General features: G+C 35.3%; 1 protein-coding gene across 1 annotated transcript in view; it reads right to left on the bottom strand.

Moving 5' to 3' along the window:
- The window catches only part of LOC128663756 (A.superbus venom factor 1), an 82,214-nt gene that overhangs the window by 37,084 nt on the left and 23,324 nt on the right, over positions 1-21,806 (bottom strand). The window contains exons 7-19 of the mRNA XM_053718242.1: positions 20,835-20,922; positions 19,999-20,101; positions 18,977-19,097; positions 16,298-16,413; positions 14,541-14,687; positions 10,090-10,296; positions 8,110-8,313; positions 7,279-7,434; positions 6,676-6,805; positions 5,663-5,734; positions 5,279-5,479; positions 3,716-3,827; positions 1,155-1,240 (exon numbers count right to left, since the gene is read on the bottom strand). Coding sequence (XP_053574217.1) covers positions 1,155-1,240; positions 3,716-3,827; positions 5,279-5,479; positions 5,663-5,734; positions 6,676-6,805; positions 7,279-7,434; positions 8,110-8,313; positions 10,090-10,296; positions 14,541-14,687; positions 16,298-16,413; positions 18,977-19,097; positions 19,999-20,101; positions 20,835-20,922 — 1,743 coding nt within the window. The remainder of the gene's footprint in view (positions 1-1,154; positions 1,241-3,715; positions 3,828-5,278; positions 5,480-5,662; positions 5,735-6,675; positions 6,806-7,278; positions 7,435-8,109; positions 8,314-10,089; positions 10,297-14,540; positions 14,688-16,297; positions 16,414-18,976; positions 19,098-19,998; positions 20,102-20,834; positions 20,923-21,806) is intronic.

The raw sequence follows: 21,806 nt of genomic DNA on the forward strand, positions 1-21,806 counted from the left end.
GCTTAGATAAAAGTTAATCACAGAGGTAAAAAGTGTATTATTATAACTGTGTTGGTTATGCAAAACTGGGGAATGGGTAATAAAGTGATAATCTATCTTTTTTAAACAACAAAAATTCTGGTGTTGACTGTCCCTTTAACTTTACAAGCTTCCAAATTAACCCCTTCACTGCAGGGAATAATAAAAGTGTGCAGCGCAGCTGCAATTAATGGCCTTCTAATTACCAAAAAGCAATGGCAAAGCCATATATGTCTTATATTTCTGAACAAAGGGGATCCCAGAGATGCTTTTACAACCATTTGTGACATAATTGCACAAGCAGTATGTAAATAATTTCAGTGAAAAACCTAAAATTTGTGAAAAAAATAAAAATGTATTTGATCGCATTTGGCGGTGAAATGGTGTCATGAAATATACCAAAATGGGCTGAGATCAATACCTTGGGTTGTCTTTTTAAAAATGTATATATTGTTTTGACAGGTAAATAAAAAAACAAGGCTCTATTTCTGTTTAAATTGAGTGATAGCAAAAATGCTGAAAATTCTCTGGTATTTTTGGCAAGTTTTTCTCTGAAAGTCCCAGTAGTGAAGGGGTTAAATAGGAGTTTTATTGTTTACATTTCATATTTTTTCTTTGTAATTTAAATTCAGTTTGTATGACATAATGACAATTTGCTTCTTGCATCAGGTTTTTTTTACTGTTGACATGAGTTTTTATGTATAATACAATTCTTATTTTTACAGCGTAAATTCAATACACTTTTGAAATGTTTATTTTATTGAGCACTATAATGTATGTATCTTGCCAATGCATACAGAAAAGTAGGTTATGACCCTTAGAGATATACAAGGCTAACAGTGTAAAATTTGCCTTTTTTGTCATTGACTTCCTAGCACTGATGGGCTGTTATAGTTCATCTCACCTGAGTGGAGAGCTTTAGATCTATGAGAAAAAAGGTCCATAATAATTATATAGCAAGTAGATTACAAAAAGAGGAAGAACAGTCGTATTATACAATTGTAACTGATAATGCATAACAATTCATCCGAATAGTAAATAAGACCACCTCAAGATAAAATCATAAAACTGTAACAAAGAGGATCACTAGTTCATATACTAGAGACTCACTTTCTCCCACAATGCATTCTGCTCACCTTTGTTTTCAGATAGACTAACAGCCAACACCTCCCATGTAGTGATAGAATCTTTTAGGAAAACATTCATGATCTTCGTAGAAATACTGAGGAAGAAACAAATTTGTTGTTTTAAGGGTACTGGAAGTGTTTTAATTACAGTTCTAATTTTTGAAGAAAATAAATTGATTAATCTGTTCTATGGATATAGGATAAGGTATGATCATGTCCAAATATGATCATATAGGAGAAGGATGATCATATCTAAATAAAGTGAACGATTTGTAATGTGATTTGTCAGGCCCATATCAGGCACTTGCTGTGTATGACACTGATTTAAAAAGCGATCTGCTGTTGTTTTTATAAAGCAATTTACCTTTTTTTTTTAGCATTTTCCTTTAACCTAATCAAAAATTATTCAGCAACAAAATTAAAATTGAACCTTGAATAACATATTTTTCAAGTCAGGATTAGATTGTGGGGAAGGATTTTGCTTTTCTAGACTTCTATAAAGTCTAGACATTTTTAGCATTATAACCATTAAGTTTGTTTTTTGTTTTTGAGTGCTTTATTTACATTGTTGTTAGCATCAGCAGATCATACCTCTCAACATTTCCCAGAGTGTTTCCTGGACATGGAAGTGAGAGGTTTTGTGGGCAGTGGTCCATTGGCATTTGGTGGATGGAGAGGAGCAGGGAATGGGTTTATTGCGTGAAGTATAAGTATGGACAGTGATGAGTGAGGTCATGGTGTGTTGTGGGCAGAGCTGGGACAGTCCCTAGAAACCAAGATATTTGGTCTGACTGGGGGAGGTTGGGAGTGACATCAGCAGATCTCTAAACCTTCTACAGCTCCTCAAGATCAAAAACAGCTGAGAGGTTTGGAGTATAAGCCATTAACATAGTTTAGCAATTATGTAAAAGACATAGATCTGTAGTATAACATGTCTTAAATAACAATAACATTGATTAACCATAATGATGATATTATAACTCATCTTGAGATATGCATCTATCTTAAAATTAGAATAAGATTGCTGGCTATGGATAAGGGATTCACTACATTAAAAGTATCTACACTGCAATATCATTGCTGTCTCAATATTACAGCCAAGATATTGCCAGGATGAAATCTCTTATTAACCCCATTGATGCTAGAAAGAGAAGTGCCTAATATTGTGCATCTAAAGTGTAAGTGAATTTTACTTCTCTACAAAATTTTAATGGAATGACGCAAGCCTTTTTTTAAAGGAACTGTAAATATCCAAGAAAAGCAGGGTGAGTAGCACTCTTAATAAGTCAATAAAAGATACAGGTGCATCCTAGAAAAGTGAATATCTAACAACGTAAAAAGGAGAGTAGAAACCTAAAATACAGGTAACTAAAAGTCTAGGCAAAAGTTAGCACAACTGTATGAAATAAATAAGAGACTAGGGCGAATTCTTGAAATACAAATAGATTTAATAAAGTTACACTAAATAAGTGCATACATCCAAACATACAAACACATACATACAGGGATATAAGATGCATAAAAATGTTAGGTTGGCCGTGCAGGGGACTGGTGCACCAGTATACACAAAGTATACACAAATTGGCAAATGTTCATCACTTTGCATGTATAGGTAATATATAATTGTAATCCAAAGTATAGTGCGTGTCCTTAAAGTTGCACGGACCAAGTGGATACAGTCTTACCCCTTCGTGTCTAAATGTACATAGTAGCGTGAGGACATCAGGAGTCAAGGGGAGCTTACCCTCGCCGCGTCTTTTTCACAGGCTTGAGTTTTATCCTTCTATCTGGTACCGCATTGTAGCCGGGCTCCGCTTTGTTTCTGTTTGTCTGGGGCTGCTTCTCACTTCATATGGGTTTCAATAGGTAAACATTGCCACCTCTCTTCCTGACTATGGTGCATTCCAGAATGCACCATAGTCAGGAAGAGAGGTGGCAATGTTTACCTATTGAAACCCATATGAAGTGAGAAGCAGCCCCAGACAAACAGAAACAAAGCGGAGCCCGGCTACAATGTGGTACCAGATAGAAGGATAAAACTCAAGCCTGTGAAAAAGACGCGGCGAGGGTAAGCTCCCCTTGACTCCTGATGTCCTCACGCTACTATGTACATTTAGACACGAAGGGGTAAGACTGTATCCACTTGGTCCGTGCAACTTTAAGGACACGCACTATACTTTGGATTACAATTATATATTACCTATACATGCAAAGTGATGAACATTTGCCAATTTGTGTATACTTTGTGTATACTGGTGCACCAGTCCCCTGCACGGCCAACCTAACATTTTTATGCATCTTATATCCCTGTATGTATGTGTTTGTATGTTTGGATGTATGCACTTATTTAGTGTAACTTTATTAAATCTATTTGTATTTCAAGAATTCGCCCTAGTCTCTTATTTATTTCATACAGTTGTGCTAACTTTTGCCTAGACTTTTAGTTACCTGTATTTTAGGTTTCTACTCTCCTTTTTACGTTGTTAGATAACTGTAAATATCCTGCAAGCTTCAAAAATTTGACTCTGTTCATCTCATAAGCATGGAATGAAGAACAGGCAGTCACTCACCCATTAGCATCCGGTCTTTCTGACATATGCTCCACTTTCCAGAACCAGCTCTCCGGAAATTCAGTCCTGGACACAATATCAGCATCATCCATGTACTCACTATCCTCATCACCTAAGGTAGAAAATGTTACATATTTCATATAATATTATGGGATTTGCACAGTCATAAAAAAGACATATATCCAGCTATAACGCCTTGTGAAGTGAGTTTATATACAAATATATATTTTTGTTTGCTTTAATAGAATTTCTAAAAAGAAAAAATCTTTACTGGCCCTGGAAGTAGAAACACCATTCCAATGTGGCCACAAGTCTCACTTTTAAAAAGTGTAGATACCCTTATTCTAAGCACAGAAGAAGAAAAGAGAATCAGAACAACCCTAAAGAATTGTCTCCTACCTCTCACCATACAGCAATCTAAAAAATATCCAGTTTCCTTAACTTGGTTGCCATGGCACCTGTATACAGGTCACATGAATTCCACATGAGGCCACACCACACATATAAGTGTGATGGCCTCACTTACTTAGGGTTAGATTACAAGTGCTGTTGAGTGCTAATGCCACTCAAAGTAAATCAATAGCTCTCAGATGTTTGCGCTTGTATTACAAGTTGAAAGTAAAAAGTTATCCCTCAAGCAAAATACTCAGGCAAATGGAGGTCAGATAGCCCGACCATGATAACTCCCTTTCCCCAGAGACTTTGATTGGGCGAATAAATTTTTTTTTTTCTTTTGTATTTTGTTGGCTGAATAAACTAACATTTTTGATGATGACTATGGCCTGGTGTTTTATATAAAGGATTTATTTGATAAGAGCAGATGTGCATAGGAGAAGTGAGTGCAATATACATCATAATTACATTAAATATATATATACAGTATCTTTGTGTGTGTAAATATTTGTTTATATGTGTATTTATGTATGTATGTGTACACATACATATTTACACATATAAACACATGAATACACACATACAGATATCTAGACATACTGTATATCCACTTTTAAGCACTTTCCAGACAAACACCTTAACATATATAAGATCCCTTTTTTAACCGTTTTTATTATTATTATTATTATTATGTATTTTTGATGTTTTTGTGCAACTTTTTATTCAAGCGTAACAGTTAATCAGGGCTCTGTGGTCGCACTATCCTGGCATGCATTAAATTAAGTTGCGCTTGAACGAACACGTTTAATTTCAACTTGTAATACTCGCACTACTTCCGCCACACGCAAACACCCGCAATGATCCCTTTCTCACTTGCACGCAAGAGTTATCACTCTACTCGCAATCTAGCCCATAGTAAGTGCTATTGTATTGTTTTTTTATTATGTACTTGTTAGTTTTGTAATTTTGAAGAGTAGAACTAGAATGACAAACTCCCTATATTTTAATAATATGACAACTTTGACCTCTATAAGATATTCAATTTGTCTAAATTAACAGTAGCTAGCCAATACACAAATTAGTGTTACAGCTAGGAGAGAGGAAACGTTTGTAAAATATTCTATAGCCCGTGACTTTGAACATTTAAGCACATATAACATGGTTCCTTACTTCTTCCCAGCAAATCATGTTCTTTTAGCTTTGAATCATCCTCTCTCTTTTTCTTAATATATGTGCAGCAGTCCACAAAAGCAGCCGCACACTCTTTCCCATCAAGGATGTAGCGGGCGCGCTGCTCACAGCTGTGACCCATGGGATTCTCCTGCATGCCATCCAAACAGCACTTTCTTATATGTCCTTGATAGTTTGAAGCTAAAAGATATAGGTAATATATAATAACACATACTAAAAACACATACTGAAAATTCTCAAAATGCAAGGAAAATTCACTGCAACAAAATAAATAAGAGTGGAGAGAAAACAAGATGACAAGAGATTGTAAAGAGTGAATATGAATACAATCAATGTATTCTCCTCATGTTGCCTTCTCCTCACCTTTGGTGGTTTTTATTTCAATCAGTTCTGCAGATCGTCGCCTGCGCCGAGCACGGACTTCACAAGTTGGCTCTAAGTACAAAAGGGAACAACACAAAGTGAAACCACAAAAGCTACATGTACGGCAACTTTCAACAAGTAAGATATTTAGTAGAATTAAACATTTGAGGCTACATGAGATTAGAGATTTAAGGAAGATAGTTGTATTTGTGAAGAAAGTTTTTTATACAGAATTAAAAGATAATAATTACTAATATAATTGTGCAATGCAAGGCAGCAGCTTCTAAGGCTAATAAAAAGGTTAAGATGCAAGCTATAATTCAGTCACTATATAAATCAATGGAAAGACCTTACCTTGAGTATGGAGTGCAGTTCTGGGAACCAATTTTAAAAAGGGACATTGCGGAATTAGAAAAAGTTAAGAGAAAGGCCCCAAAATAATAAGGGGAATGGAGAAATTAAACTATGAAGAGAGTTTAAATAATTGGGCATGTGCAAGGTGATATGAGCTGGCAGAAGCACTATTTATTCCAAGGCAGTTGTTTATGACAAGAGGCAACAATTTAAGGACAGAGGAGATTTAATCATCAGCAACATAAACATTTTTTCACGGTTAGCGCAATTGAATTGTGAAACACCTTGCCTAAGGAAGTAGTAATTGTCAATACCTTAGATAAATTACAAAATGGCTTATATATATTTCTGGCCAAAATCAAAATGCAGGGATATGATTGCCCTGTTAAATGGGTCATCTTTTTAAATATTCAATGTAAGTTCAATTGCCAGCTTCTTCATTGTAAATCAGGTAGTCTATGTATAGGTTTAATTCAATCTCATTTACTATATCTAAATTAATAACAAGAAACAGTAATAGATGTGTCGATTTTAACATACATATGTGGAAATATTTATCTGTTACATGCTAAAAATAATACTAATTAAAAAATGTAAGATAGTAAAAATTATAAAAATTATTCTGTAGCGATCATACGTAGCCAAATTCCAGTAAGTACCTGATCTTTGAGCTGTTGTTGTCTTGTAGCTTGTCTGTACTGCCAGGCCAGCATCATAAAACACTCCGGCACCATCAGCACCGCCTCCTGCAGTGCAACCAATGTCTGTTTTCTCCACTGAATCCCACACCTGACAATAGGGGAAAAGGGACACCATGACACAAGTAAATACACTGCAGAATATGATCCTTCCCATTACTAGTTGTGTGAGTATTACACATGCAACTATATCTTTCATAAGTTTGTCCCAAGTATAATTAGTACTGGGGTTGGTATTTTGGACTAAGACAACTATGTTTGTGTTTAGGGCAGAAAAATTTGGGAAGAATGGCAGCAAATTCTGTGGCTTAAATTGTATGGCAAGATGCCTTCTCACTGCTACACACACTTCAAAAGTTGTATTTATTTATTCACTTAGTTACGAATCAAAGATCCTAGATTGTCTATTGGGGTTACATCCCTGGCCTCTGGTTGTGAGACCTACATAAGGCAAATATGATATTGCTGGGAGTAGCAGATTTCCCCGTTACTATGGAGCACAACAAATAGAAACCCCAGTGAATGGTTTACTTTCTACTAAATATCCCATTGTGGTCTCCTCACCTTGCTTTGGGAGATTTTAAACTTCTTGTTCAGCACAAAGACGCCTTTGTCAACAGCCACCAGTCCCACATAGGCCTTGTGGTCTGCCTTCAGCTTCAGCTTCATGGAGGTCCCAGGTTGATAGACTCTATTTTCCCTCTCAGCAGACACCACCAGCTGTGTTTTAAAATTAGTTTGAGGCTCAGAAAATGATTAACCTTTTCAATATCAGATCATTCAAACCTGCTTTGAATTGATATAGCCATAGACACATAAACCCATGGTCACACGTACTCACACTCACTTATACACATGCATGCAGAAACATTTTGTTTTATCCCCTGGACAAAGGCCTTCTTGAGAATCATGAGTTCATGAGTTTTCTATTCTCTTAAACACAGAGTACTCAAACCTTTTAACATTGATTTTATGTGCCCAAGCAGCGGTGGTTGCAATTTGAATATTTCACAAAACATTAATTAATCTTCTTTCTTTATGTGTTTTTAATAATAAAAATATTTTTTTCTTAATGATACTTATTTCAGTTATCATTAATAAACATGAAGCATGTTACTGCTTGCAATAGGGGTATCTTATACTGAAAGAATATCTTAAAGTGCATGTAAGCCACAGTCAGTCATAATTTATGGTCAGTGCTCTGAACTCCTTGCCAGTATGTTTGTATTCTCATTAATCTATTTAGAAAAACTCTCTCAATATGAATTTGCCAAATTCCACAGTTACACTCATACAAGGTCCCACAACCACACACAAATGCTCACAGATGCCAATTACTATATTATTTATTTATTATATCTCCAAATCGGAATGACCTCTAAGAAGCTATCTTACCGTCCCCATGCAGGAATCTGTCACGTCCACCCAGACTGAGTCGGACACAATTTCATGGCCTCCAGCAATAGGTACTGTATAATACGCTACAAATCGGAAAGATGGAATAAATTCTTCATTGACAGGCAGTGACATGGTCACAAGTGGCTGTCCTGGCTGGCGTGGCTGTCTGCCCACTTTCATAATCCTACCCTTGTTCATGATCTAGAGGTTGAGAGAATAAGTATTTGTTATTTAGCATGATACAATGAGGATAATTCATTTACATCACAATGAGGTTATATAAGGGAAAGAATTTTACTTTTAATATCGTAATAATTTGATATAAACTTATAAAAATAATAAAAATTTTAAATATTTTGAGACACTTTACATCTTTCTAAATTTTCTAACTTGAAAGTACATGAAAGTAATTTAGATTACCTCTATAACAGGCCTTTTTTAATACAGCTTCCTTTTTTTAAGAAAAAAAAGCTCCACTTAGGCTTTGATTACAAGTGGAGCAATATTAATAGCGCAGGGTGCGCTATCAATATCGCTGGACTGAGTTAGGATTAGCCTATTGTATTACAAGTGAATGGTTAAACCGAATAACCAGATAATGTTTAACGTGGCCAACATCCCGCGATCATGCCCTATACTTTCAATCAAAATCCAGACTATGCAAAACACCACTTATATTACAAGTTGAAAGATATGTGTTCTGTACTCCGAACATTACAGAAAATAACTTTAGTCATTATCATTACTAATCTCATTCATTACAATGACAATCTTTTGTAAGATTTTTAAATAATTGGTAAGTCTGGCTATAAGCTTCTGCAAAAACAGGTAATAAAAATGCACACTGAATCCGTTCTATAAAGATTCCGAATTTTAAAATGTTTATCAAACTAATCTGAATAGCTACCTAGGCTTTATTGTGCCGTCACTCAACTTGTAATAGACCACGCTATTAATTAATTATAAGGCATTCTAAAAAAAAAGGTCAGATGCATTTAAGTGATATGAAACCCAAAAATGTTTTTTTTTTATTCAGACGGACCATACAATTTAAAACAAGTTTCCAGTTTACTTTGTTTATACAATTTGCTTTGTTCCTGTGCTGTTCTTTGTTGAAGAGATACCTAGGTAGGTTTCTTGATCACTAAATAGCAGAAAAAAAGTGCTGCAAATCTAGTGCCCTTGAAAAAGGATAATATTTTTGCAAAACAGTTGCCATGTAGTGCTCGAGACACATGCACGCTCCTGAGCTTTCATCCATGCTTTTCAACAACAGATACCAAGAAAACAAAGAAAATTTGATAGTAGAAGTAAATTAGGAAGTTGTTGAAAATTGTTGGGTTTCATGTCCCTTTAAGATTGTCTAGTAAACCTTTATTTACCATCCATTTGTAATACCGTAACAATGATATCACGTTATTCTTAGCGTGTGTTTGAGAGGTAGATAGTGCACCCCCCCTACATAACTGATTGTGCTCCACTTGTAATCTAGATCAAGGTGTTTAAATATGTATTCTTAAAGAATTTTGTTAGTTTAAGTTTTAATACACTTTAAAAAAGACATTAAAGACTATTTCTTTAAATATATTTATAGCAAGTACTGTACCTACATAAAAAAAAGTTTTTAAAGAATGGCAATATACTTTTATTATTTATTTTGATACCTTTTCATGTAACTCTAATTATGAGAACTAAAAATGTGCACTTCAGAATACACAGATCTAACCCTGTCACCTATCTGCCTCTAATCCGATAAGGAACTGCAAAACAATATAGGTTTAGTTACATGATATGTCTTTTCAATTAACATGTCTCTAAAAGAATCCAAATAAGCAAGTTATGGATGGAATTTGGCCATAGGAAAATAAATGCACAAAACAAGGTGTTTTTTATTTAATGCTAACTCTGCTGATATATTTTTCTATTGGGAGACAACAGAGACATATTGGTACTACAAGGTTTTCTTTGTCTGCTTACCAGGTAGGTAAAACTCTTGATATTATTCTGAATTGCTTGATTAGTGTTTCGAATATTGAAGTTCACTGGAACATTTTCCCCAGGTTTCAGCTCAGATGCAGTGATGCCAATGTGCAGGTAATTACCATTTGTTGTTCTGTACGGTGTCGCTTTCATAGACGCAGTTGCCTGGCGATCACGAGGTAATGCTGGATGTGCAGTTTTCACCTTTATACATAAGAAGGATAAACATTATATAAATCTGGGTGGCAAACATACTCAGATAAAAGAGAAATTTTATATATATATATATACAGTTGTGATCAAAAGTTTGCTTACCCTTGGTAATATATGTACCATTTTTAAAGATAACATGAGAAAACAGGCAAAACACATTTATTTTATTTCTTATGGGATTAATTTTCAACTGTAGGTCATAACAAAATGGCGCAAAAATAAAACAAAACATGTCAACAAATAAAAAAAAAATGAAATTACCCCTGTTCAAATGTCTGCATTCCCTTAATTCCTAATACTGTGTATTGCCCTCTTTATCATCAATGACAGCGTACAGTCTTTTGTAATAGTTGTCTTTGAGGCCCCGAATTCTAGCAGGTGGTATAGCTGCCCATTCTTCTTGGCAAAATGCCTCCAGGTCATGCAAAGTCTTTGGTCGTCTTGCATGAACCGCACTTTGAGATTTCCCCAGAGTGGTTTGATAATATTAAGGTCAGGAGACTGTGATGGCCACTCCAGAACCTTCACTTTTTTCTGCTGTAACCACTGGAGGGTCAACTTGGCCTCGTTCTTAGGGTCATTGTCGTGCTGGAAAGTCCAAGAGCGTCCCATGCACAGCTTTCATGCAGAAGTATTCAAATTGTCTGCTGCATTCATCCTGTTATGAATATTCATAAGATTCCCTGTGCCGTTATTGCTCACACACCTTCAAAACATCAGTGAGCCACCACCATGCTTAACAGTGGGGATGGTATTCTTTTTGCTATAGGCCTTGTTGATTCCTCTCCAAACATAGCACTTATGGTTGTGACCATAAAACTTTATTTTAGTCTCATCACTCCAAATTACAGTGTGCCAGAAGCTGTGAGGCATGTCAAGGTATTGTCGGGCATATTGTAACCAAGGTTTTTTTTTTTGTGGCATTGGCGCAACTCGACCATGCATCTAATTTTTGTTCAAGTATCGTTGTATTGTGCTCCTTGAAACAACCACACCTTCTTTTTCCAGAGCAGCCTGTATTTCTCCTGAGTTTACCTGTGCTTTTTTTTTTGTATACCGAACAATTCTGGTAGTTGTGACTGAAAAGTTTCTTGGTCTACCAGACCTTGGCTTGGTATCAAGAGATCTACACATTTTCCACTTCCTTATAAGTGATTGAACAGTACTGACTGGCATTTTTAAGTCTTTAGATATCTTTTTATATCCTTTTCCATCTTTATAAAGTTCCATTACCTTGTTACATAGGTCTTTTGATAGTTCTTTCCTGCTTCCCAATGCTCAGTGTCTAGACTGCTCAGTGCATCCACGTGAGAGCTAACAAACTCATTGACTATTTATACACAGATTTTTTTTAACATGCTATTTAATTTGCAAAGAGACATGTGACAATTTGGGGATCTCACCCCTTCAGACAAAGTGAAAACATTTTTCACTTTGTCTAATGAAGGGGTGCGATCCCCGAAATGTCACATGTCTTTTTGAAAATCAAACAGCACTTATATATTATATATATATATATATATATATATATATATATTAAACCTGTCTTCAGTCCGACCCTCCTATAGACATCCGCCTGGGTGCAATGATAAAGTGCTACAATCCAAGAAAAGATTGCACTCTCAGGTCTTTAAAACAAAGAAAATCACTCTTTATAGAGTGATTTTCTTCATTTAAAAGACCTGAGAGTGCAATCTTTTCTTGAATTATATATATATATATATATATCAACACAAAACGCATCCTCCCTCCACGATCAGCCACCTGGGTGCAAATATGCAAATAATAGTTCCAGTAAAGAATGCACTCTCACGATTTTCAAACAAAAAAGTCAACTTTATTAGATGACGTTTCAGAAAATATAATATTCCTTTCATCAGATCATAAAGTGACTCACTTTTTTATCTGATTAAAGGAATATTATATATCTGAAACGTCATCTAATAAAGTTGACTTTTTTGTTCGAAAATCCTGAGAGTGCATTCTTTACTGGAACTATATATATATATATATATATATATATATATATATAATTCTACAAAGGTTTTTTTTTGGTTAAGCACACCACAAAAAGACTATTTGCAACCTAGCACACACATTGTGGAAGTGCTACCTGGGTGACCAAACAATGGTTAGTTGATAAAAGAACAAAAAAGTGTAGGTGCACATTCAACCACTAGAGTCCACATGATTATGGCATATTTAAATACATACTTCAATTTGCTAAATATACTTACACTGTTCAAAATAAGATTGGGGATAGATATCTCACACAATAATATCGACATATATTTGAATTGCAAAGAATATTATCAGAAAAATATGCTTTTAAATAAAAATGGGATCTTAGTCACACAATATGATCATATTCTGCTAAGCCAGTCTACCACTTACAAGGTGTCCCAAAAATCAGACTGGTCCTATGCTAATCAGTATCCACACTGCAGCAAATTATGTCTATGCAGAGTTCATTAGCTATATATATATATATATGACACAAATTTTAAACTGGAACACACCTGAACTGGGTGGTGTGCATTAACCAAAAGGAGGGTTTGGTCAGCTCCCTAATTAAAATTCTACAAAGGGTTTTTTTTGGTTAAGCACACCACAAAAAGACTATTTGCAACCTAGCACACACATTGTGGAAGTGCTACCTGGGTGACCAAACAATGGTTAGTTGATAAAAGAACAAAAAAGTGTAGGTGCACATTCAACCACTAGAGTCCACATGATTATGGCATATTTAAATACATACTTCAATTTGCTAAATATACTTACACTGTTCAAAATAAGATTGGGGATAGATATCTCACACAATAATATCGACATATATTGAAGTATATATTTAAATATGCCATAATCATGTGGACTCTAGTGGTTGTGTGTATATATATATATATATATATATATATATATATATATATATACAAAACATGGAAGGGAACTGCACTCTCATACCGGACCGGGTACACATCCCATGACCCTGCAACATGCTCAGCCCTGGGTGCCACTGGCACTCACAGGAAGCTGTGCTGTCCCCAGAGTCGCAGGCAGTTAACCCCAGACGGGTCTGGGTGCAAGAACCATAGGGAAAATTACAAAACAAATTAATACAACACACAGAGAAAACCCAACACTCATAAGCTCTCAGCTAAGATTTAAAAGCAAAAATGGAAAGGTTAGTTACCGCATCTGGCCAAATGGGACAAGCTCAGGTACCACGTCAAGGTCCTTTCCAATACCTGAGACCCTAAAACAGCCACACAATGCAAGCTCTCAAATCCAAACAAACACCCAGACCCGTCTGGGGTTAACTGCCTGTGAATCTGGGGACAGCACAGCTTCCTGTGAGTGCCAGTGGCACCCAGGGCTGAGCATGTTGCAGGGTCATGGGATGTGTACCCGGTCCGGTATGAGAGTGCAGTTCCCTTCCATGTTTTGTATATGTCTAGGGTGGTTACATATGACTGTGCACCCTTCCCTTGTTCCCACTTTGTTTGAATTTGAAAGCTTGCATTGTGTGGCTGTTTTAGGATCCCAGGTATATATATACACATATACATACAGAGTGTATATGAATATGCAGATAAATCTGGATGGCAAATATATCCATTGATAACAGAGAAATGATATACATATATATATATATATATATATATATATATATATATATATATATATATATATATATATATATATATACAAAGTGTATATGCAGATAAATCTGAATGGCAAATATATCCATTGATAAAAGAGAAATGTTTTATATATATATATATATATATATATATATATATATATATATATATATATATATATATATATATATGAAATATATACTGTATATATTACAGTCCATGGGGGCCATTTATTAATGTGCGGATGGACATGATCCGATATGGCGGATCATGTCCGCCGCACATCGATAAATGCCGACAGCTTATGCTGTCGGCATGTTTCATTGCACCAGCAGTTCTTTTGAACTGCTGGTGCAATACCGCCCCCTGCAGATTCACGGCCAATCAGTCGCTAGCAGGGGGTGTCAATCAGACCGATTGTATTCAGTGGCGGACGAGTTAAGGAGCAGCGGTCTTAGGACCGCTGCTTCTTAACTTCCGCTTCAGCCGGAAATGAAGCAGAGTGGGTCGGAGGCAGCATCCGCTGCTTCTTAAATAGACCCCCATATCCTTATTCACAGTACATTTATTATACAGGCCTTCAATATTACTCACAGTTATATCTAAAGATGCCATATTTGCGCCTGTATTCAGTGTCAGCTTTGTAGTTCCATCAGCCTGTGTTGTTCCTTGTATGTTCCCTGGTTCAGCAACCACTTGTATACGATTTGCTGGAGAACCATCAGGATTTGTAACAAACACCTGAGAGATAAGAAATCAGGAATCTGAGGCAGACTTAGGAATGATGTGAGCTTATTGTACAGATATGAAAGAAAAAGAGACACAATGAAGATGTGCAAGGAAAAGTAACATTAAAAAACGCAAAAGAAATATGTAAAAAAATATTTAAATAAAAATTTGAAAAGAATAATTATGCTTTAGCAGAAGGCAGCAGATCACACTAGCTCATCAATTAAAATGTAAAGTTAATGTAATGATGTATATACTTTATATGTATATGGGGATTTTTGTAGATAAATCATTTGATAGGCTTTTGTAATTGAGCCCTTAATTAAATAATACAATTATAAACCTTATCTGCATTTTACTTTGGAAAAAGGGCTTTTCTCTCAGAGAAAAAATACAGATATGTTACTATCGTTTTTGTTAGACTAAGTTTTAATACATTTTTAAAAAGACATTAAAAACTCTTTCTTTACATATAGTATTGTACCTCCTACATACAGAATAGTTTTTGTAGCATTTATTAATGATTTGCAAAACGACTTTAAAACCTAGTGAGTGTCTTCATCTTATATATCCCTTAATTGTGGCCAGTTAGGGCTTGCTATGTGAGTTTGTCTACTGCTCTAAACAATCACATAGCTGATTTAAACTATTTGCAACATGCTTAAAGGGTCACTGTACTATAAAATGCTTTCCCTTTTGATGCATTTTATAATTATTACTATTATTATAATTAATAATATTATTATTACAAATATCTTTTTTCTCTTTCTTTTTTCATTGTCAATAATTTAAAATAGCTTGATTTGATGTTGATACAGCCAACTACACTGAAATTTTCAATAACGCAGTATTGACTATAGAAAAGCTAAGAGAACAAGAGGCAGCAGAAGAAATCAAAATACTATTGGGGGTGCAAGTGAGAGAGATAGACTAATCAAATGAAGTTCTGTTCCTGTAACATTTTTGAAAACAGTTCATTCTTATCAGCTCCTGGCCCAAGTACATCAACCCTTTAATTACAGACGTAATTTTTTTAGCATCTCTAGGGATCATGAGACAAACTACATCTTTAAACAAAAGCAAGAGTTTTTCAATGTCCCTTTAATAATATTTACATGTTAACATATGTAGTGGTATGCCTTGCTTGCTGTTACTGGGGTAAGTAACCTTCAGGTTTGCAATATTATTCTATCAATTAAACATTGACTGTAATTTGCACAACCTGTATGTATTGCATGAAATGTGGCCTATAATGCTATTCTATAGCTTAAACCATTTTTATCTGAAAATTACAGTTAAACAGTTTAAAAAAAAATCTATGCATAACAAATAGCATTGTGAAGTCTTTAGAAACTGAGGCAGGTAATACATTCAGGTCACATCAACAAAAATTATAATAATTCAGTTATTACGGATTAATTTTACACTAAATAACATTTTTATCAAACATGAATATAAATTATAAAATAAACAAGTATAGATCTTTATAAATGCACTCAAAAATAGAAATACCATGTGTGTATACATTTGTGTGAAAATTGCAAATTTAAATTCAATTTAAAAAAAATGAGTAAGGCTAAATGATAGGTAAAAACATAAAAAATACAATGATAGATAGGTACCGTAAGGTCAAAGGGCATTCCTGGTTTGAAATGTTTTGAGGTTTTCGTAAAGAGAATTTTATAAGGAGAGGTCACAATGGCAATGTCATCATATTCAGCCTCCACCATGTCACTGCCTGTATAAGATAATCATAGGTTTAGCTATCTGGCTTATAGAGTGCCCACATTAAATTATAACATACAGTACTTACCAATAAACACTCATATACTGAAACAACACAGCAGAAAGCAAAACCAGTGCTGGAACGTATTAGCAGACCCAACAGGCGGAGGCAAAGGACAGGTCCCACCCCCCCTTACTCCTGTGGAAGGTTTGTAACTAATTCCTATGAGGTGAAAAAATGTGTCTCAACAAATACATCCCTACATCAAAAACTGCACCCTGAGAGGAATGGACCTCAACTCAGTCTGAGAACCCCTCTCACTGAAGAATAACATTCACAACTTAATTGCAGCGGCAAAGAGAAGATTAGTTTACCAGTGAGGTGGGATGGGTTTTATAGAACTCTTGGGGTTTGTGAATCTTTCTCTCCTCCTAGTGGCAGGGAAGAGTAATTCCTAGGAGTAATGGAATGATGGATCGTTGCCATGATTACACTCTCAGACCTCTCTAAGGCTCTGATGATTTAAAGTGCTGCAAGACAATATATTCAAAGGAATCTGATGCAATGCCAAGGAGAGCCTACAAAATATTCAAAAGTGCCAACATTACTGTTTAAAGACTGCATTAGTTTTACTAAACATTGCAATGGGTGGCGATGCTGGCAAAATATTCCAAGCAGCATTGGCACCGAAATTAGTGGAGTAAAGTAATGGATCCATTTTAAATATATAGCACTGAGCCTAATACATATACATATGTACCCCTAAACCAACATAACCCACCACCGCAAACTAACCCTACACTACTTAACCCCTAAACCACCAATAGCCCACCGCAATAAACTTCATAAACTATTAACTCCTATACAGCCAATAGCCCACTGCAATATAAATCCTAACCTATTAACCCCTGCAGCACCAATAGCCCACTGTAATAATCTTCTTAACCTATTAAACTATTAACCCCCACCGCAAACTATCCCTAAACTGCTTAACCCCTATAACACCATAATCCCTATCGCAAACACCCACTAACCTATTAACCCCTAAATCCCCACAAAAAATATCAAACATTCCCTAACCTATTAACCCCACAATCCCCCAATGCAAACTAGCCCTACACTACTTAAAGGGACATGAAACCCAAATTTTTTCTTTTGTGATTTAGAAAGAGCATACAATTATAAACAACTTTCTAATTTACTTCTATTATCTATTTTGCTTCATTCTCTTGATATTCTTTGCTGAAAAGCATATCTAGATATGCGTAGTAGCTGCTGATTGGTAGCTGCACATAGATGCCTCCTGTGATTGGTTCACCTTGTGCATTGCTATTTCTTCATTAAAGTATATCTAAAGAATAAAGCAAATTAGGTAACACAAGTAAATTGGAATATTGTTTAAAGTTGTATTCTCTACCTTAATCATGAAAGAAAATGTTTGGGTATAGTGTCCCTTTAACTACCAAACAGCTAACCCCCCTAAGAACCCTAACCTAACACCCGCTAAATTACACAAAATAACAAACACTAAAATTATACAGAATAAACAAAAATACATTACCAAAAAAAAGCAAATCACTACCAAAATAAAACTCCCCAGTTATGCCTACCCTAAAACTAAAGCCACCCCAAAATACTAACACTAAAACCTACTGTAAGAATTGCCCTGAAAATTGCATTTTGCAGGGCATTGGAAAAAAGTGATTAAGCTCTTTTACTTGGCACAAAAATCTTTATTCTAAAACCAAAGTAACTTCCCGACCCCCAAAATAAAAAGCCTACTTTATAAAGCCTTCTTTAAAAAATTACTTTAATAATTGCCCTAATAAGGGCATTTGGTAGGGCATTGCCCTAAAGTGAATATAGCTCTTTTGCCCACAAAAAAAAAAAAATCTAAAAAAAATCCTAACTTAAAAAAAAACAAAGTTTTTCCCAAACTTTTACAACCTTTCTACCTCATTATGTTTTCCTTTATTGAGAAATTATCATATTTAAGAGAAAAATGATTAAATAAAAAGTTCAGTTTCACTTTAAAAAAAATAACCACAAAAATACTAGTTTGCATGGTTTCTTGTTTAGAAGATGGTCCTCAGTTGCTTTAAAATATATAAAGACGGTTATATGTTATTAAAGAGTAAACTTAGCATGTACCCACCTAATTTACTATAAACCTTAGCATATGTGAATATCCCACAATCAACAACCAGACAAGGTCCCAATACTGTTGTTGATTGGAGCATATGTACGTAAGTTTTTCTAGAAGCAGCATGGGAGTATAACTAATATGCTGCTTTGCCTATGTGTTGAAGCCCTTAATGTGAATTAAAACATAATGATGCAGGGCCGTTGTTGAAAAATAAACAGCTATAAAGAAATGTTTACTTTTGTTCAGTACATCCCTTTTGAATTGCATTAAACTATTTGTTTTCTTTATTGTTTCAAAAAGGGTCTTTTAAAATGTATTTGCATTTTGTCTTTGTTTTTTAAGCACATTTTCCTGTCTTATGGCTGACATCTTTCCCTAGACAAGCACTTCCTGTAATTAAAAGTACTTCCCCAGGTTTTATGTTCTTACCTGAGTCTGTGATGACGGTAACAGTTACACACAACGTATATTCCAGCATGTCTTCAGGTTTTTGGAAACGTCTCAACAGATCTGCTCTTTTTAATTTTGCCTCTCCTGTACCCTCATCAATCTGAGAGATAATATTTGGAATAAGAAGAAAGTAAAGTGTAGAGGATATACCTTAAATGGACACTAAACCCAAACGTTTTGTTTCATGATTCAGATAGAGCATGCAATTTTAAACAACTTTCTAATTTACTCCTACTATCATTTTTTTTGTTCTCTTGCTATCTTTATTTAAAAAGCAGGAATTTCTAAATTTAGAAGCCGGCCCATTTTAGATTCAGCACACTGGATAGGGCCTGCTTATTGGTGGTTACATTTAGCCACCAATAAGCAAGCATAACCCAGGTTCTGCACCAAAAATGGGCCGACTCTTAAGCTTTACATTCCTGCATTAAAATAAATATAGCAAGAGAACGAAGAGAAATTGATCATAGGGGGCCGATTTATCAATATCTGTGGAACATTATCCGCTGTAGCGGATCATGTCCGCCAGACATCGCTGAATGTGGACAGCATACGCTGTCTGCATTTAACATTGCACATGCAGTTTTAGTGAACTGCTTGTGCAATGACGCCCCCTGCAGATTCACAGCCAATCGGCCACTAGCAGGGGGTATCAAACAACTCGATCATACAGGATCGGGTGGATTGATGTCCGCAGCCTCAAAACAGGCTGACAAGTTTAGGATCAGCGGTCTTAAGACTGCTGCTTCTTAATTCCTGATTCTGGCGAGGCTGAAGGCTCACACAGAATTAGAAGCATTGGGGCCGGTTGACCGCTTTGTAAATCGGCCCCTAGGAGTAACCTAGGAGTAAATTAGAAAGTTGCTTAAAATTGCATGCTCTGTCTGAATCATTAAATAAAAAATTTGGGTTTAGTATCCATTTAAAGACAGAGAGGGAAACATTAAAAACACATTAAATACAAACATGTGGAGGTTAGTAATACAGAAAGGTACTGATACCTGAACCCTTGTAAGAGATTCTGGGATGCCAGTTTTTATATTATCCTTTTTCACTGAAAAAATCACAAATGCTTTTCCTTCCACGTGCTTCCCATACAAGTAGCTGAGGGATAAGTACACAAAAAAGGAATTTTATACACTGTAGCTCTGTGGGTTGATTGAAATATGAGACCTCTCTAAAACATGGTAGTGATCAGGCTACACTTTATAACAAGAACTGGAGGCATTAGCTCAATAGAATACCATAGAATATCAGAAGAAGAAACCTCTTCTTTATTAGTGAAATTTGTAATCTTTCATTTAAAGGGACATTGTACACTAGATTTTTCTTTGTATAAATGTTTTGTATATGATCCTTTTATATAGCCCATCTGGTAGTGTTTTTAGAAAAATGCATAGTTTTGCATATTTTTTTAAAAAACATTGTGCTGTTTTTTAGACTCCTAACCAAACCCCACATTGTCAGATGTATACATGCGTTTATAGACTACTGCAGGGTCCTGTTTATGTTATCAGTCTTTTTATATGCAGGGAAAGGGTGAGGAGGGGAGGGCCTGCTCTTTTTGTTTACCCAGCTCCTTTCAGTGGGTGTCCCAGACTACCTCATCAACAGTGCTAATCTGGGAGCTTCTAAGTAAGTTTTTAAAAGGTTTTAAACTTGATTTTTATATCAGTATCTGTGCATATTCTTCTTTATAGTAGTGTCTATTACATGCAGTTATATAAAAGTTAGTGTATACTGTCCCTTTAACCATGAAAGTATGAAACCCAGACACATCTATATATTAATGGTTGCTTCTTGATCATAAAAGAGATATATTTAAAAGTATACTCACTTAGCTCTGATGTCCACTATAAATTCTTCATCAGTCCATAAAAAGAATTTATTTTGTAAATTCAGTTCAACTTCGAAACTGGGTAAGACTGGGAACGGAGGAGAGATAAGAAAAAGTGGGGAAAAAAGATGAAACATAAAAGAGGGATTACAAAGTGCAAACGTATCAATAATATGTCACAAAACTGTTGCTATAAAAACCTATCAAGCTACTCAAGCAACTCAAAAGTTAGGTGGCTATTCACTGTTGCTTTTTATGGCAGCCCCGATGACATACTAATACCAATATAAGCTATTACTTCCAGGTGTGGGGGTTTATATAGCTGCCACTGTCTTCTCTCTCTTTCTAACACCTTAATGGGACATGAAACCCCACATTTTCCTTTCTTGACTCAGATAGAGCATGCAATTTTAAAAAACTTTCTATATTATTTCTATTTTCAAATTTTCTTCATTCTTTTGGTATCTTTTGTTGAAAAACAAGGATTTGAGCTCATGAGTGTGCACGTGTCTGGAGCTCTATATGGCATCAGTTTTGCAAGAATAGTATCCATTTGCAAGAGCACTAGATGTCACCTACCTAGGTATCTCTTCAACAAAGAATACCATGGGAACAAAGCAAATTTGATAAAAAATAATAGTAAATTGGAAACTTTTTTAAAAATTGTATGTTCTGTCTAAATCACAAAATATTTTTTTGTTTTAAATATCCCTTTAAAACAGTTGTACAGCTGCTTTAGCTGTTGTACAGCTCTATTTAGATATATTGCTTTTAGTGGGAGCTAGAACACCAATGAGTAGATTTATCAAGCAGGGGATGCAGCTATCAACCCCCAAACTTTCTGGCTCGCTGGAAATGTAAGTTAAGACCGCTGCTCCTTAACTCATCCGCCACCTCTGAGATGGAGGACAGCAATCAGCCTGATTGGATACGATCGGGTTGATTGACACTGCTAGCGGCCTATTGATAAAT

This window comes from Bombina bombina, chromosome 6 (assembly GCF_027579735.1).
Source record: "Bombina bombina isolate aBomBom1 chromosome 6, aBomBom1.pri, whole genome shotgun sequence".
NCBI lineage: Eukaryota > Metazoa > Chordata > Amphibia > Anura > Bombinatoridae > Bombina > Bombina bombina.